Raw genomic sequence first — 14,845 nt, 5'->3', positions numbered from 1 at the left:
TATCCACCTGCTCTGCTTCTTTGCACAACCTGGAAGAAGCGGCTGTGTCTACTTTGGCGACTTGGCTTGATGACCCGGTCATCATCTCTCTTAACTGCGACATCTGAGTCTTCAGGAGCTCAATCTCAACACTGAATGTACTGGCCACCCTGACCCCCAACAGCAGATTCCAAACTTCGGCCCTTCTAATTTTCTAGCAGGGCCTCCTCTTCTCTAATGATCTTAATTCATTTGGAGTAAGTAAGAGAATCACTCAAACCCTGGGCTCGAAGTTGTAGCACAGTAGAATCCAGTGGCTGGGCTCCTTTTTGCATTTGTCGCATGAGAGCTCTACATGCAGCTTTCGGTTCCATTCCACCCTTCATTATGACTTGGTGCAGAATCTGATCCAGCCGTACAACATAGGCTGATAGCTGCTAACCCTCCATTTGGTAAGTGTGGTTAAAGGGGTAAATCCAGGTGTCAAAGTACTCCTCGCCTGAGGGTGAAGGGACTTTTCCCAGAGAAGAACTGTAGCTTTTGATAACCATCGTTGGTCAGCATAGCTAGCTTCTTGAGCCCTACAACCAGTTTCCCAAACTTTACCACTAGGAGGGAAGAGGAATCTTCAGAGGATATAGCTGGCTTTAAGGTGGTGACCTCTGGGTCTGGCTTGGTGCATCCTGAACTCTCTGGAATAGAGCTTGATTCGTCCAGATGAATTAGTAAAGCATTAACATCTGTGGTTAGTTGAAAGCTGTCTTTCTCCAGAAGAACAGGAACTCACTTCCTCCACTCTGTCAGGACATAGGTACAGTTGGAGCTAAGATATGTCTACACATCCAATATATATATACTCTCTGGCCCAGATCCAAGGCATCCAATGCTTGACGGACACGATCGTCAGTCCAGTCACAGCCAGGAACATCAATCACCACACACAGCTCCATTTGCTTGTTTTCTTCTATACACCACTGGGTCATGGAAATGGGGTCTATCAGTGTCTTTAGGGGTGCTGTCTTGAGAAGTTGATTGCAGTGTAATGATATATCCCGGACGAGCCCCCACATGTAGCCCCCACAGGAGCAGCTTAAGTATGATTGGTATCGTACTCTGCCTCCCAACCCCAAGAACAGTCTCCACCCCTCTGGCACACCTGATAACAGTGTAAGTGCAAAGACCAGTGAAAACACATACGTTATGATAAAACACAGAAATGTCTTTACTATATGGTTTCTGTGAAGAAGTTACAAATAATAACAGAATACTCTTGAATGAATTGGCTATATAACCACAACTAATGTATTATATCAGGCTGCCTCTAGGGGATTCCACAGCCGTAAACTACCCCAGAAGCAGAGGCAAGCACTTAAACAACAATGAACCACAATGTAGTAACCTTGCACAAGCTTGGCTGCCTCTATTTAAATTGGCGCTAAAAGTCGAGGCGGGAGGAGAGCAGAAGAATGACTTTATCCTAGTGTCAGACTTCTCTCTTCAATCCCTTTACACCATGGGCCCAACTACAAATACTGTACCTAATTCAGTGCTTAGTGGCCTAACTCCCAAGCCAGACCACCCCGCACATACACCACATATACAGAGTCCTGAGTATGTGTGTGCGTGCCCGTATGGCACCAGTAACTTCAGTCTCTTGGAAGAAGGATGAGGCCTTGTATCTTTGCTTAGCCACTTTAGTTGGTGCACTTAGAACTCCTGCTTGGCAAAGTGTAACTGTGGTATGCTGACAGTATCCGGATAACAAGGCAGACACTGTGACTGCTTAAAAGGGGCTCCAACCCAGGTACTGGAAAGTAAGTGCAAAGTGAAGTAACACTGTCTGTGTGCAGTGTCCTTGTTTCCTGCAGATGAGCAAGTGCCATCTCACCAATCTTGCAGTCAAGGTCCAAACAAATGTCCTGGAACAAGCAGGCTCTTCGGGTAACTGATATATGTAAATGAATGTCAGCGCTGCTCCAAAAATCAAGTTAAATTGTGCAATAAATACTAACAAAATAAATAAATAATACATCAACCATATAAATAATGCCAAAGTGCAAGTGACAAAATAAGTGCTAGTGAAAAAATTCATATAAAATTCCAAAAAGTCCAAAACACATTTCTCCAAAGTGCTGTTAGTGGAATCCAGTGGTTAATCCAATAAACGTGCAATGGGGGATCACCGTGTGCTCCTTATGTGCCCGCACTCACCGGCGCAATGATGGGTTATGCTAAGATGATAAATCCCCCACACACCGGTAACCAGCTCATCCACCGATGTAAATAAACCAGGAAGTACGCTCCTACAGACTCTTCTCCATCATATTGCATAAGACAAAGAAACTCTCCATAGTGTAAAACGTCTAAGATGTTTTATTCAACAGACAACAATATCCACTTACATTAAAATACAGGTAATTCCTCTGTGTATGTTCCGTGGTCCAGTGTAGAGCGGCGTGCGTTCCACTGGGCGGATGTGACGTAAAACGCTAGTGTGTAGCCTGACGCGTTTCGCCCCTCCCACTGGGCGTCATCGGAAGCTGTCACACATAGCGAGCGTCTATCTTTTATCCTTGATCGTTCCTCCTGCTCCACCCATTCTTATTAAACCCATTGGCGCGAGGGCCGGAAGTATCTAAAACTCCATATTGGTTGTGGTCCTTGTATATCCATACTAGAACTGGCTAAAATATATTGGCACACGACCAGATATGTCTCAAATTTACTCAAATTAGCTGCAATCCATGTTTATTATTATTAAAATCGGTTATTTTAAAATGTACCATTTTCTTGTAGAAAGTAGAACCAGTAGAAGGGGTTTAAGCGATCTCCATTTCTGCGCTGTAAAGGGTGAGATGTCACCAAACACCTGCACAGCATGACTCATGATATGAAGGAAGGGAAGTTCTCTAGACTTTTGCATAACCAGTTCCTTGGTTCTATAGTAGTGTCGTTTCACTATAATGTCACGTGGGGGGTCCTTCTGGTCACAGAGGTTGAAGGGCTCTATGGGCCCTGCCCAAATCCAGTCTGTGAGCAGGTACATCTGGTGAAAGATTAGTCAGAAATGCATGCACTGTAGATTCAACACCCTTCACAGATTTAGGAAGGCCACAAATGCGAAAATTATATCTGCGCGATCTGTTTTCTAAATCATCTATCTTAACCAGTGCTTGTTCGAGCTGCTGCTGCAGGGTTTCGATGCAGGCAGTATTCTGGTTTGTGCGGGCTATAGGGGCATCTATTTTATGTTCCACAGTTTCAATCCTAGTCCCCAATCCCTGCAGATCAGCTTTAATGGTGGTAGTGATTTCTTGCACTGCCCTAGTAAGGCCCTGCTCCAGCAGATGTGAAAATGTAGCAAATAAAACATGGTGATCTCCTTCTTCAGGTGCAGAGGGACTGTCTATGGGGCCTGAAGCATTGGAGTAGGCCGGTAAATGCAGGTGCTGGGACGACAGGAGATCCTCCAGTGTCTGGTCTAAGACTGACTCGGTGGAGGCAGGTGACCGCTGTTGTGCAGGGGATGTACTTCCTGTTGACCGTGATGACAAACCTCCCTGTGCAGCAGTAGCTGAGCTGCTGGCGGCCGCTGCAGTTTTGGAAGAGGCCGCCGCAGATCGAGTAATCGGTGGAACCCGGGAGCAGTCATGCTGATCGTGTCTGCCGGCCCTCAATGAGTACTGGGGGGTTTCCCCTTACTGTTCCTTTGACTCCGCTGGGCCTGGTGCCCAAAGAGCCGCTGCAATGGGCTGGAAAGTGTCTGCTGGGTGCGCCACTGCCTGACTAAGCGTCCATCTTGGCAGTCGCGCCCATGCGCCCTCTCTTGTCCATAATTTTAAAGGGAGCCTTGACTGAAAAAAGGTTGAGAAACAGTGGTTTACATACATCCGAGGCACAGGCTTCCTTTAACAAATGGGAGCAAAAGAAGAAAATACTCAATCACAAAAACGGCTGCTGACTTTTAGCAGATAGACTGACAGCATGACAGACTTAATTCTCCATCTACATTTTCCTAACAATTATTTTCTCTCAGTGATTACAGAACATCGCGTTTTGGTGCTGCAAAATGGCAGTAGCTGAGCGGCATTTTTAATTCCTTACTTTTGTGACGTTCGTCTGAGGCGCTCTGTGTCACTGTCCCTCTTGTGTTTTGCAATATTCACCAGGTAGTTCTCCTTCTGAACAGCCTCCCACGTTAGCATCCTGCTGTCTAGAGGCTCCTTCAATTCCAACACTACAAAACAAAATGTTACTTATTGGCAAGTGTACAATGCTAGGGTATAACCTGAAACTTCACTCAGTCTCAATCTGAATTTACCAAAAACACTAAGATCAGCATTTTGTTTAGAAATATCATTTTAAAAATGATCACTCTTGTAGTGTTGATGTATTATTGTGACTGTTCTACTAGGATCACACTAGCCAAACCTCTGAAAAGCAATCTGTAGTGAAACGATTATCAGAGTGCTGCTAAGCAGCCACTGTCAGGTTTTCATGAGGCAATCCCATCACCTCCTAAATGCCTGTTTTTTTGCCAAGCGGCGTTTTTATAATGTGGTTAATGCACCGCAACCGCGAGCGTAAGATGAAAAACCAACACTCCATTGCAGGACTGTAAAAACTGCTTTATTGAAGACTCAGCAATGAGGAAAGGATAGCTGAACTGAATTTATTCTCTTGACAAGAGGAGATAATGGGGGCTATGAACAAAAATGTGTAAATACATAAATGGTCTATATAGTGAAATTGGTGCTGAGTTATTCACTTTATAGGATACGTTTACTTTTCTAAAAAATTAATAAATGCATATCTTTTTGCAGGTAAATAAAAGTGCATGTATTATTTTTTTTAACTAGAATTCTGCAAAGCCTTGAAACCGCGGCAGGCAGTTACACACTGACAGGAAGTATCAATGAACTACTAGAGCGCTCAACAGAGCCCTGGTAGTTCATTGGGAACTCTAAGCCGACCGCTGTGGCTGTCGGTACTTGTATTTCGCCCATTTTCAACTCTCACTAAATAAAGCAGGCCAGGTAAGTGGAGCCGCGCACGCCTGCTTTTTTAAATAGTCGATTTTGGGCCGTCCGCTTGCTATAGCTCACCTGAAAAAGAAATGGGCAGTTAGGATTTTTTTTTTTTTACTTACCTTGCAATTGCAGAAAAAAAAATACTCACCTTCTTTCCACTTCCTCCCTCGGGCGCACGGCCCGCGCCTTCACTTCCGCTTTGCAATGATTCCTGGGAACTGAACGCCATCGCTCCCAGGAATCAATGCGCCTGCACCGGCCCCGACGTCAGTTCCAGTGCAGGCGCGTCATACCTTGCTAAACAGCTTCTGGGCATGCCCAGAAGCTGTGCAGGGATGACGCTGCAGACCCGGAAGTCACGGCGGGGCCGGCGCAGTGCATCGTGGGACCGAAGAGGACGGAAGAGGACGCGGAAGAGGATCACGCTGGCTTCAAGCTGCCCACACCTGAGATGGCAGCGCTGGAGAAGAAATTTTATAAGTGAGTATTTCTTCTAAAAGGTAAGTGCGAACCGGGACAGATCAGAGGCTAGCCATTGTGGAATGCACTAGCCCTGACTGTCCCGGGGGTATGTTAATTGAAAAAACATTTTTGTGGCCGGAACTCCGCTTTAACCCCCTATTCACAGTGGCTATGTAGTACAGAGACCACTGCTACAGGCTCCAAAAGTATGCAGCAAACTGTGGTGTGCTATTGCCTGGCAGGATTTTTAATTTTCTTTCCCCCATCCTTTGTGTTTATGGGGGGGCTTTTACTGAGAATTCCTTTTTTTGAAATAATACTAAATTTTTCTCTGTCTTCACGATCTGTGTAAAGCACCCAAAAATGTCATAAACTTCCCAGCCTCTATCTGCAAGTCATTACTTACTGAAATGTCTGATTTTCTGTGACTCCACCTTGCGGATCTTGCGCTTGATGAAGGTGTGAATGTGGCTGATGATGATGAAGGGGGGAGCTAGTGCGGGGCGGTTATGGTACTCCACAATTAGGTTGTATCGCTGGAACTTCCAGTAGATATCACTGTTTCCTTGTACTTTGGAGAAGGTGTAGCTGTGAGACAAAAGGTGCAGGAGATCAATAGCACAGTACAGCCAAAGTCGGGATTATTTATTACTAAAACTTCATCCTACTTTCTTCCTTATGTAAAACACATAATTACAGTTTGTCTATTTCATGCAAAAATCAGAGTACGGAACTTTGGCTCATAAACTGGGTACATACTGTCCGAAAATCGTCTTCTTCAGTAATCTGTTCGACGTTGTATGGTGATCTATCAGTTTTTTGTTTTTTTCATTTACCCTGTTGGGTTAAATGAAAAAAAAAAAGCTTCCAGTGTGTACCCAGCTTTATACGATTACAACATGGTGTTTGGAAAGATAAGAAACCCTCTGGCATGGGTCATAAGAAACAATAGGCGCAAAATCCAATCTGGCTGACCCCTTTTTGCCTTCAGAACTGCCTAAGGCCTCTTTCACACAGAGCGGACCGTATTTCGATCCACTCCGCCCCTTTTTTTTTTTTTACGGACACAGATGACACTTGTGTCATCCGGTCCGTATGTCTGCATATCATTCCATCTGTTGGCGGATGATATACGGACATTATGTATGTCTATGGGATTGCGTCCTTTCCATTTTTTAAGGGTTCTGTTCCGTTCCAAAAAACGGAACAGAACTGAAAGGAAGAAAATCGGATGTCAACGGATGGTCATCCGCTGACATCCGCAATCCCATTGACATTCATTATGTCCGTATATCATCCGCAAACGGATGGGGTGATATATAGACATACGGAACGCCCGCGTGAAAGAGGCCTAATTCTTTGTGACATACAATAAATTCAACAAGGTGTTGAAAACATTCCTCAAAGATTTTGCTTCATATTGCCATGATCATCATGCAGTTGCTGTAGACATGTCGGCAGCACATCTAGGATGCAAATCTGATTGAAGGCAGGATGGATCCATGCTTTCATGCCGTTTATGCCAAATTCTAACCCTACCATCTGAATGTCGCAGCTGAAATTGATGCTCAACAGACCAGGCAACGTTTCTCCAATCTTCTTTTGTCTAATTTTGGTGAGCCTGTGTGAATTTTAGAGTCAGTTTCCTGTTCTTAGCTGAAAGGAATGACACCCAGTGTGGTCTTCTGCTGCTGGAGCCCATCTGCCTAAAGGTTCAATGTGTTGTGCGCTCAGAGATGTTATTCTGCATACCTTTGTTGTAACGAGTGGTTATTTGAGTTAATGTTGCCTTTCTATCATCTTGAATCAGTCTGTCAATTTGACATCAACAAGGCATTTTTTCCACATAACTGACGCCCACTGACTGGATATTTTCTCTTTTTCGGACCATTCTCTTTAAACTCTAGAGATGGTTGTGCTTCAAATATCCAGTAGATCAGCAGTTTTTGAAATACTCAGACCAGCCTGTCTGGCACCAACAACCATGCCTCGTTCAAAGTCATCTAAATTCCCATTATGATGATCAGTTTGAACTTCAGCAAGTCATCTTCATCACATCTAGATGCCTAAATACATTGAGTTGCTGCCATATGATTGGCCGATTAGCAGTTTGTGTTACCAAGCAATCGAACAGGTGGTGGGCGGTGATTGTATATTATAATTGAGTTAGGGCTCTTTCACACGGTCCGCCTCCGTAGGCGGATCCGTGCTGCTCAGAGGGGGATCGATCCGCGATCCCCGCTGAGCCGGCGGATGACAGCTCCGTCTCCGCTTGCAGAGCAGAGAGGGAGGTGTCACAGCCCCCGCTGCTCTCTATGGGGAATTGGATGAGAGCGGACCGCCTGTCCGCTCTCATCCCATCCTATCCGATCTGATCCCCAGGACGGATGGAAAATAGGGTTTCCATCCGTCTGGATTTCACGGACAGGATCGGATGTGGATGGCAGCGGGTGTCAGCGGACATGTCACCGCTGACATCCGCTGCTCCATAGGGCTGAAAGGGGCATCCGATCAGATCCGCCTAAAAAACTGACAGGCGGATCTGATCGGACCGCCCGTGTGAAAGAGCGCGTAAAAAAAAGTCTGTCAATAGTCAGAGATGTATAGTAACTAAGTAGAACTACTTCACTACTGTACTTAAGTACCGAAAGGCGGTATCTGTACTTTCCTAGAGTAGACTTTTTTCTCCTACTTCCACTTTTACTTCACTACATTTTTTAGATGATTTCAATACTTCTACTCCGATATTTTTTTTCTGTGCTGCATAGTTACTCGTTACAATTATAAAAATGACCACTGCCAGAACAGTAGATTGCAGGTTTCATGAAGCTCAAAACATGTGTATTATCAGCGCATACGAAAATAAATGCTACTGTATGTATAAATAAAAGCTGCATTTGAAATAATAAAAAACAATATGATGTTCAAACTTTTGACTTCTTTCTTGAATAACTACATAACACAGTACTTGTACTTTTACTTTCAGTACTTGAGTAGCAAGATTTTTTAAAAAACTACTTGCAATACTTAAGTACAAAAAATGTTGAATACTTTAGTACTTCTACTCAAGTCACTTTTTGATCGAGCACTTCCACTTTTACTCAAGTCACTTTTTGATCGAGCACTTGTACTTTTACTCAAGTATGGGTTTCGAGTACTTTATACAACTCTGTCAATAGTTCATAACACTTGTGACAGCTGTCCCCCGATCAGAAGCAGTCTGCAATTAAACAAACAAGTGAGAAAGGGAAGTTCCAGAGAAAAAGACACATACTGGCTTTATAAAGGAGTGTGGACGCCTTGAAACACGTAGCGAATTTTATCCTGCTTCTGTGACGTCATCTCTACCAGCATGCATTCCAATGTGGTTCCTGGAAGTCAGATGCTCAAAGCGCCATCTTTCCACCATCTATCCGCATATACAGAGCCAGCCAGAGCACAGAGGGACAGAGACATCACACACAGAACAGCGGTCTTTATCGATGAGCCAATTGACTTTTAACAATGTGAGTTGCCAATTTTGTGTTTATAATAAACAGCCTCTATGCTACACTTAGTAGGTTCTTCCCTTTCTCCCTTGTGGGTCAGTTACTAGCAGAAGAAAACCACAGGAGGACATGTTCATTGCTGGAGGAAGCCACCAAACTTCATCGGGCAATGAACATCTAGCAATGCTTTGGGCAGAGGTCACCTTTAAGAACATAATGAAATCACATGACCTCCATATACATTGGTTACCTGAACATGGCAATCAGCAGATTCAGCAAGAGGATGTTAGCAACAAGCAAGAAAACAACCAGAAGCAAAATCACAAGCCAGTTGGCAAAAGTGTTGGGACATGGGGGTAACTCTTCATTCATGATGGCCACAGGGTCATTTGTGCAGTTTTCCATTGCCAGCTTTCCAGCTACAATAACAAAAAAATAGATATATATTATACCATTTACTTATATCTTATACCACAATTGTTCAGTTTAGTCCATAACATAATCATCATGTACCTTTGAAAATTTACAGGAATTTGTTGAAAAATGACAGAGACAGCAAGAAGGCAATGGTCAGCTAGGAAATAAAGGTGGTTTGTTGTCATTCTTGTTTGAATTTGTTCTGTTACCATATGGCACTTACTGCCAGTGGCCACGATTGGCCAAGGTTAAGTAGGCCTGAAGCAGAATCCCCAGCCTTTATGAGGTTATTAGGCAACATTTATTCTAACTTGATATTTGAGAACCATTTTGCTGCCAGAGCCAACCTTTTTGCATTTGTTTTTTTTGCACACATTTAAAAAATCATTTTAGGTCCGAAAACCCCCAACAAATCATATATTTTCTGAAATCAGAGACCATGTGAAAAAAAAAAAGTGTTACTGCCAATTATTTTTTTTTTTTTAAGGCTACACGATATTAGCACGCCAGGTTTATCAGTGCAAAATATCAGTGACAAATCATTTTTAGGGCACATAAAAGAAATATATTACGCAGGTAAAATATTTAAGATAAGGTAGCAAACAGATACTGAAGATGTCAAGCCCTACAATTACTTCAGTAACCTAAATTATCCATAGGCAACATTTAAAACCCCTACAGGTCATCATTTTAGAGTTACTGTAACTGAATAACAGGCCTAGAATTAACGCTCTCAATCCGGCAGACACAATGGTATGTAAAATGTGTAGTGCAACGTTTTTCTGCATAGATGCCCCTCATACATGTATTTACATTTGTATGTCTGTGTGTATGTAGGGATGGGGGGGGCCTCAATTTTTTTTGAGTGTGTTTTAAGTGCTTGGTTGTAACTTTTTTTAGCCTTTTTCCCCAGTAAACATTATTTTCTTATCACTTATTTAGCAGCCCAGAGTGTTTATAAAATCCCCCCGCTGCGGCCAATGTGTGCCATACTTTGCTGGTAGCGAGGAGATGCAGCACTACGATTCCTCTGCTCCTGTCCGCGTGTTCACTGTCAACACAAGCTACACTGTATTCTGTATACTGTGAGTGCTCTTCCCTCTTCCAGCACTGCTCAGACTGCAATCAAGAATAAGTAAAGCCAAAACTTTTTCTTTTAGTTTTGGATAGAGTGGAAAGTAATTATAGCAGCTCTCCTGATATTAATGGTGTCTGTGCTCCTGTTAGGGAGATTCACCCTCTCTATTTGCATGTTTACCATTATCTTTAGGAGTGAAAGTGAAGCAAAGTCACAAATTTTGGGTTATCACCAGAACAGAAATTTTGGAGAAATCTTCCAATGGAAACACTAGTTCTGGTGACAATCAAGGATTCACTCACTTCGGAGGGGCTTTCTCTTACTTCTTATTTTGGTTAAGGGACAGGAAATGAAAGAAATCTCCCCGATGGGATATATATATATACATAGATATATATGTATATATATATACATATACATAGATAGATATATATTTATATATATATACTGTACATATATATATATATATATATATATATATATATACACACACACACATACATAGATATATACATATATACATACATATATATATATATATATATATATATATATATATATACAGTGGCGTCGGCAGGGGGGGGCTGACCGGGGCTTCAGCCCCGAGTGTGCCCCCAAAAAGCCCCGGGTCTCGGGAAGACGGAGGGGGGTGGAGGCGGAGCCAATGCAATCCTCCTCCTCTCCTCATGTGACAGCAGAAGAGGTTCTCGGAGCGGAGGATTTCAAATTCCTCTCCTTGCCGCCTAGCATTGGCTCCGCCTCCACCCCCCTCCGTCTTCTGGCTGCAGCGCTGAGGTGAGCTGAGAGCCGAAGGAAGTAAAGCAGGGGGGGAGGGGAGGGCGAAGAAGAAGAAGAATGTGAGTGCGGGGGGGGGGAGAAAAATAAGAATGTGAGTGCCGGGGAGGGGGGGAGAAGGAGAATGTGAGTGCCGGGGGGGGGGGGGAGGAAGAAGGTTAGTGCCTGAGGGGGGGAGGAAGAAGATTAGTGCCTGAGGGGGGGGAGGAAGAAGATTAGTGCCTGAGGGGGGGAGGAAGAAGGTTAGTGCCTGAGGGGGGGGGAGGAAGAAGGTTAGTGCCTGAGGGGGGGAGGAAGAAGATTAGTGCCTGAGGGGGGGAGGAAGAAGATTAGTGCCTGAGGGGGGGAGGAAGAAGATTAGTGCCTGAGGGGGGGGGGAGGAAGAAGATTAGTGCCTGAGGGGGGGAGGAAGAAGGTTAGTGCCTGAGGGGGGGGAGAAAGAAGGTTAGTGCCTGAGGGGGGGAGGAAGAAGATTAGTGCCTGAGGGGGGGAGGAAGAAGATTAGTGCCTGAGGGGGGGGGAGGAAGAAGATTAGTGCCTGAGGGGGGGAGGAAGAAGGTTAGTGCCTGAGGGGGGGGAGGAAGAAGGTTAGTGCCTGAGGGGGGGAGGAAGAAGATTAGTGCCTGAGGGGGGGGGGGGAAGAAGGTTAGTGCCTGAGGGGGGGGGGAGGAAGAAGGTTAGTGCCTGAGGGGGGGGAGGAAGAAGGTTAGTGCCTGAGGGGGGGGGGAAGAAGGTTAGTGCCTGGGGGGGGGGAGGAAGAAGGTTAGTGCCTGAGGGGGGGAGGAAGAAGGTTAGTGCCTGAGGGGGGGAGGAAGAAGGTTAGTGCCTGAGGGGGGGAGGAAGAAGGTTAGTGCCTGAGGGGGGGGAGGAAGAAGGTTAGTGCCTGAGGGGGGAGGAAGAAGGTTAGTGCCTGAGGGGGGGGAAGAAGGTTAGTGCCTGAGGGGGGGAGGAAGAAGGTTAGTGCCTGAGGGGGGGGAAGAAGGTTAGTGCCTGAGGGGGGGGAAGAAGGTTAGTGCCTGAGGGGGAGGAAGAAGGTTAGTGCCTGGGGGGGGGGAAGAAGGTTAGTGCCTGAGGGGGAGGAAGAAGGTTAGTGCCTGGGGGGGGGAAGAAGGTTAGTGCCTGAGGGGGGGAGGAAGAAGGTTAGTGCCTGAGGGGGGGAGGAAGAAGGTTAGTGCCTGAGGGGGGGAGGAAGAAGATTAGTGCCTGAGGGGGGGGAGGAAGAAGGTTAGTGCCTGAGGGGGGGGAGGAAGAAGGTTAGTGCCTGAGGGGGGGAGGAAGAAGATTAGTGCCTGAGGGGGGGGGAGGAAGAAGATTAGTGCCTGAGGGGGGGAGGAAGAAGGTTAGTGCCTGAGGGGGGGGAGGAAGAAGGTTAGTGCCTGAGGGGGGGAGGAAGAAGATTAGTGCCTGAGGGGGGGGGAGGAAGAAGGTTAGTGCCTGAGGGGGGGGGAGGAAGAAGGTTAGTGCCTGAGGGGGGGGGGGAAGAAGGTTAGTGCCTGAGGGGGGGGGGGAAGAAGGTTAGTGCCTGAGGGGGGGAGGAAGAAGGTTAGTGCCTGAGGGGGGGGAGGAAGAAGGTTAGTGCCTGAGGGGGGGAGGAAGAAGGTTAGTGCCTGAGGGGGGGGGAAGAAGGTTAGTGCCTGAGGGGGGAGGAAGAAGGTTAGTGCCTGAGGGGGGGGAAGAAGGTTAGTGCCTGAGGGGGGGAGGAAGAAGGTTAGTGCCTGAGGGGGGGAAGAAGGTTAGTGCCTGAGGGGGGGGAAGAAGGTTAGTGCCTGAGGGGGAGGAAGAAGGTTAGTGCCTGGGGGGGGGAAGAAGGTTAGTGCCTGAGGGGGGGAGGAAGAAGGTTAGTGCCTGAGGGGGGGAGGAAGAAGGTTAGTGCCTGAGGGGGGGGAGGAAGAAGGTTAGTGCCTGAGGGGGGGGGAGGAAGAAGGTTAGTGCCTGAGGGGGGGAGGAAGAAGGTTAGTGCCTGAGGGGGGGGGGAGAAGGTTAGTGCCTGGGGGGGGGAAGAAGGTTAGTGCCTGAGGGGGGGAGGAAGAAGGTTAGTGCCTGAGGGGGGGGGAAGAAGGTTAGTGCCTGAGGGGGGGGAAGAAGGTTAGTGCCTGAGGGGGGGAGGGAGGAGGAAGAAGGTGAATGCCCAAGGGGGGGAGGGAGGAGAAAGAAGGTTAGTGCCATAAGGTTGTAAAAGACCCCCAATCAGTGGTGGCCGGTGTACAGAGGGCGCATGGAGTTCAATGGGATTTTTTTTGGCATCACCTGATTAGAGCCAGAGGCTCTAATAGGGCGATGCAAAGGGTGGACCCGGGGCGCAGAGCAGTGCGTCCCGATCCCACCCATTGTGTGACAATAGCGAATGAAAATTCGCTATTGTCACACCGATCCTCCTCCTGGCCAATCAGGAAGCGCGTCCAATACGCGCTTCTTGATTGGCCGCAAGGCAAACCCCTTGCCATTAGCCGAGAAGGAGGAGGCAGAAGCGAAAGGACTCGTGGAGACACGCCGCCGGTCACCGGGACTCGGAAGAAGCCGCCCGCCGCCGCCGCTGCTGCTGGGAGGACTCGTGGAGACGCGCCGCCGGTCACCGGGACCGAGAAGAAGCCGCCCGCCACCGCTGCTGCTCCAGGTAGTTAAGGGGGCACACACGCTGATCTCTGCATTGGGGGCATGTATGCTGGTCACTGCATTGGGGGCATGGTATGCTGGTCACTGCATTGGGGGAATGGTATGCTGGTCACTGCATTGAAGGGGGCATGTATGCTGGTCACTACATTGGAGGCACGCACGCTGATCTCTGCATTGGGGCATGTATGCTGGTCACTGCATTGGGGGAATGGTATGCTGGTCTCTGCATTGGGGGAATGGTATGCTGGTCTCTGCATTGGGGGAATGGTATGCTGGTCTCTGCATTGAAGGGGGCATGTACGCTGGTCACTACATTGGAGGCACGCACGCTGATCTCTGCATTGGAGCATGTACGCTGGTCACTGCATTGGGGGCATGTACGCTGGCTCACTGCATTGAAGGGGGCATGTACGCTGGCTCACTGTGCATTGAAGGGGGCACACTATACCTTAATTACTGAAGGCCCCTTTCACACTTTTGCAACCTCAAAGTCACGCAATTTTTTACAGCGTTTTTTGCCGCAAAGCAATACCTATTACATTTTTCTGTTTGCGCCCCCCCCCAAAAAAACAATTTTGAGCACCATGTAGATATTAATCCTCAGTCTCCCGCCCAAACTGTGTGATTAACTCCGCGCTCTAGGTAGCACCAGCAGACTGCTGGTAAAAAACTCTAAAACTAAAGCTGCCACTTAAACAAATATAAAATACTTGATAACAATAAAAAGGAATAATAGTAGCGCTAGAACAATCTAAAAAAGTTCCCGGAAGAGTTCCTACTATCACCCGTGGATGATCATCAAATTAACAGTGCGGTTGATAAACAGTCCTCACAGTCTTTTAGTCAAATGATCCCATAGGTGAAATATGAACAACAGTCCACTTTCAGATCTTCAATCACCATAAAGATTCATGTATTAATGATGACAGTGTTTGGATATGCCAAAACTCCGTGCAATCTGATAGGATCACCACAAGTCCACC

General features: G+C 46.6%; 1 protein-coding gene across 1 annotated transcript in view; it reads right to left on the bottom strand.

The window, feature by feature from the left end:
- TRPM4 (transient receptor potential cation channel subfamily M member 4) overlaps positions 1 to 14,845 on the bottom strand; it is a 252,482-nt gene that overhangs the window by 14,433 nt on the left and 223,204 nt on the right. Inside the window, exons 20-22 of the mRNA XM_082274469.1 lie at positions 9,210 to 9,378; positions 5,878 to 6,059; positions 4,084 to 4,216 (exon numbers count right to left, since the gene is read on the bottom strand). Coding sequence (XP_082130595.1) covers positions 4,084 to 4,216; positions 5,878 to 6,059; positions 9,210 to 9,378 — 484 coding nt within the window. The remainder of the gene's footprint in view (positions 1 to 4,083; positions 4,217 to 5,877; positions 6,060 to 9,209; positions 9,379 to 14,845) is intronic.

This window comes from Pelophylax lessonae (genome assembly GCF_965119305.1).
Source record: "Pelophylax lessonae genome assembly, chromosome: 12".
In the NCBI taxonomy this organism is placed as follows: Eukaryota; Metazoa; Chordata; class Amphibia; order Anura; family Ranidae; genus Pelophylax; species Pelophylax lessonae.
This window is presented reverse-complemented; position numbering and strand designations above follow the sequence as displayed.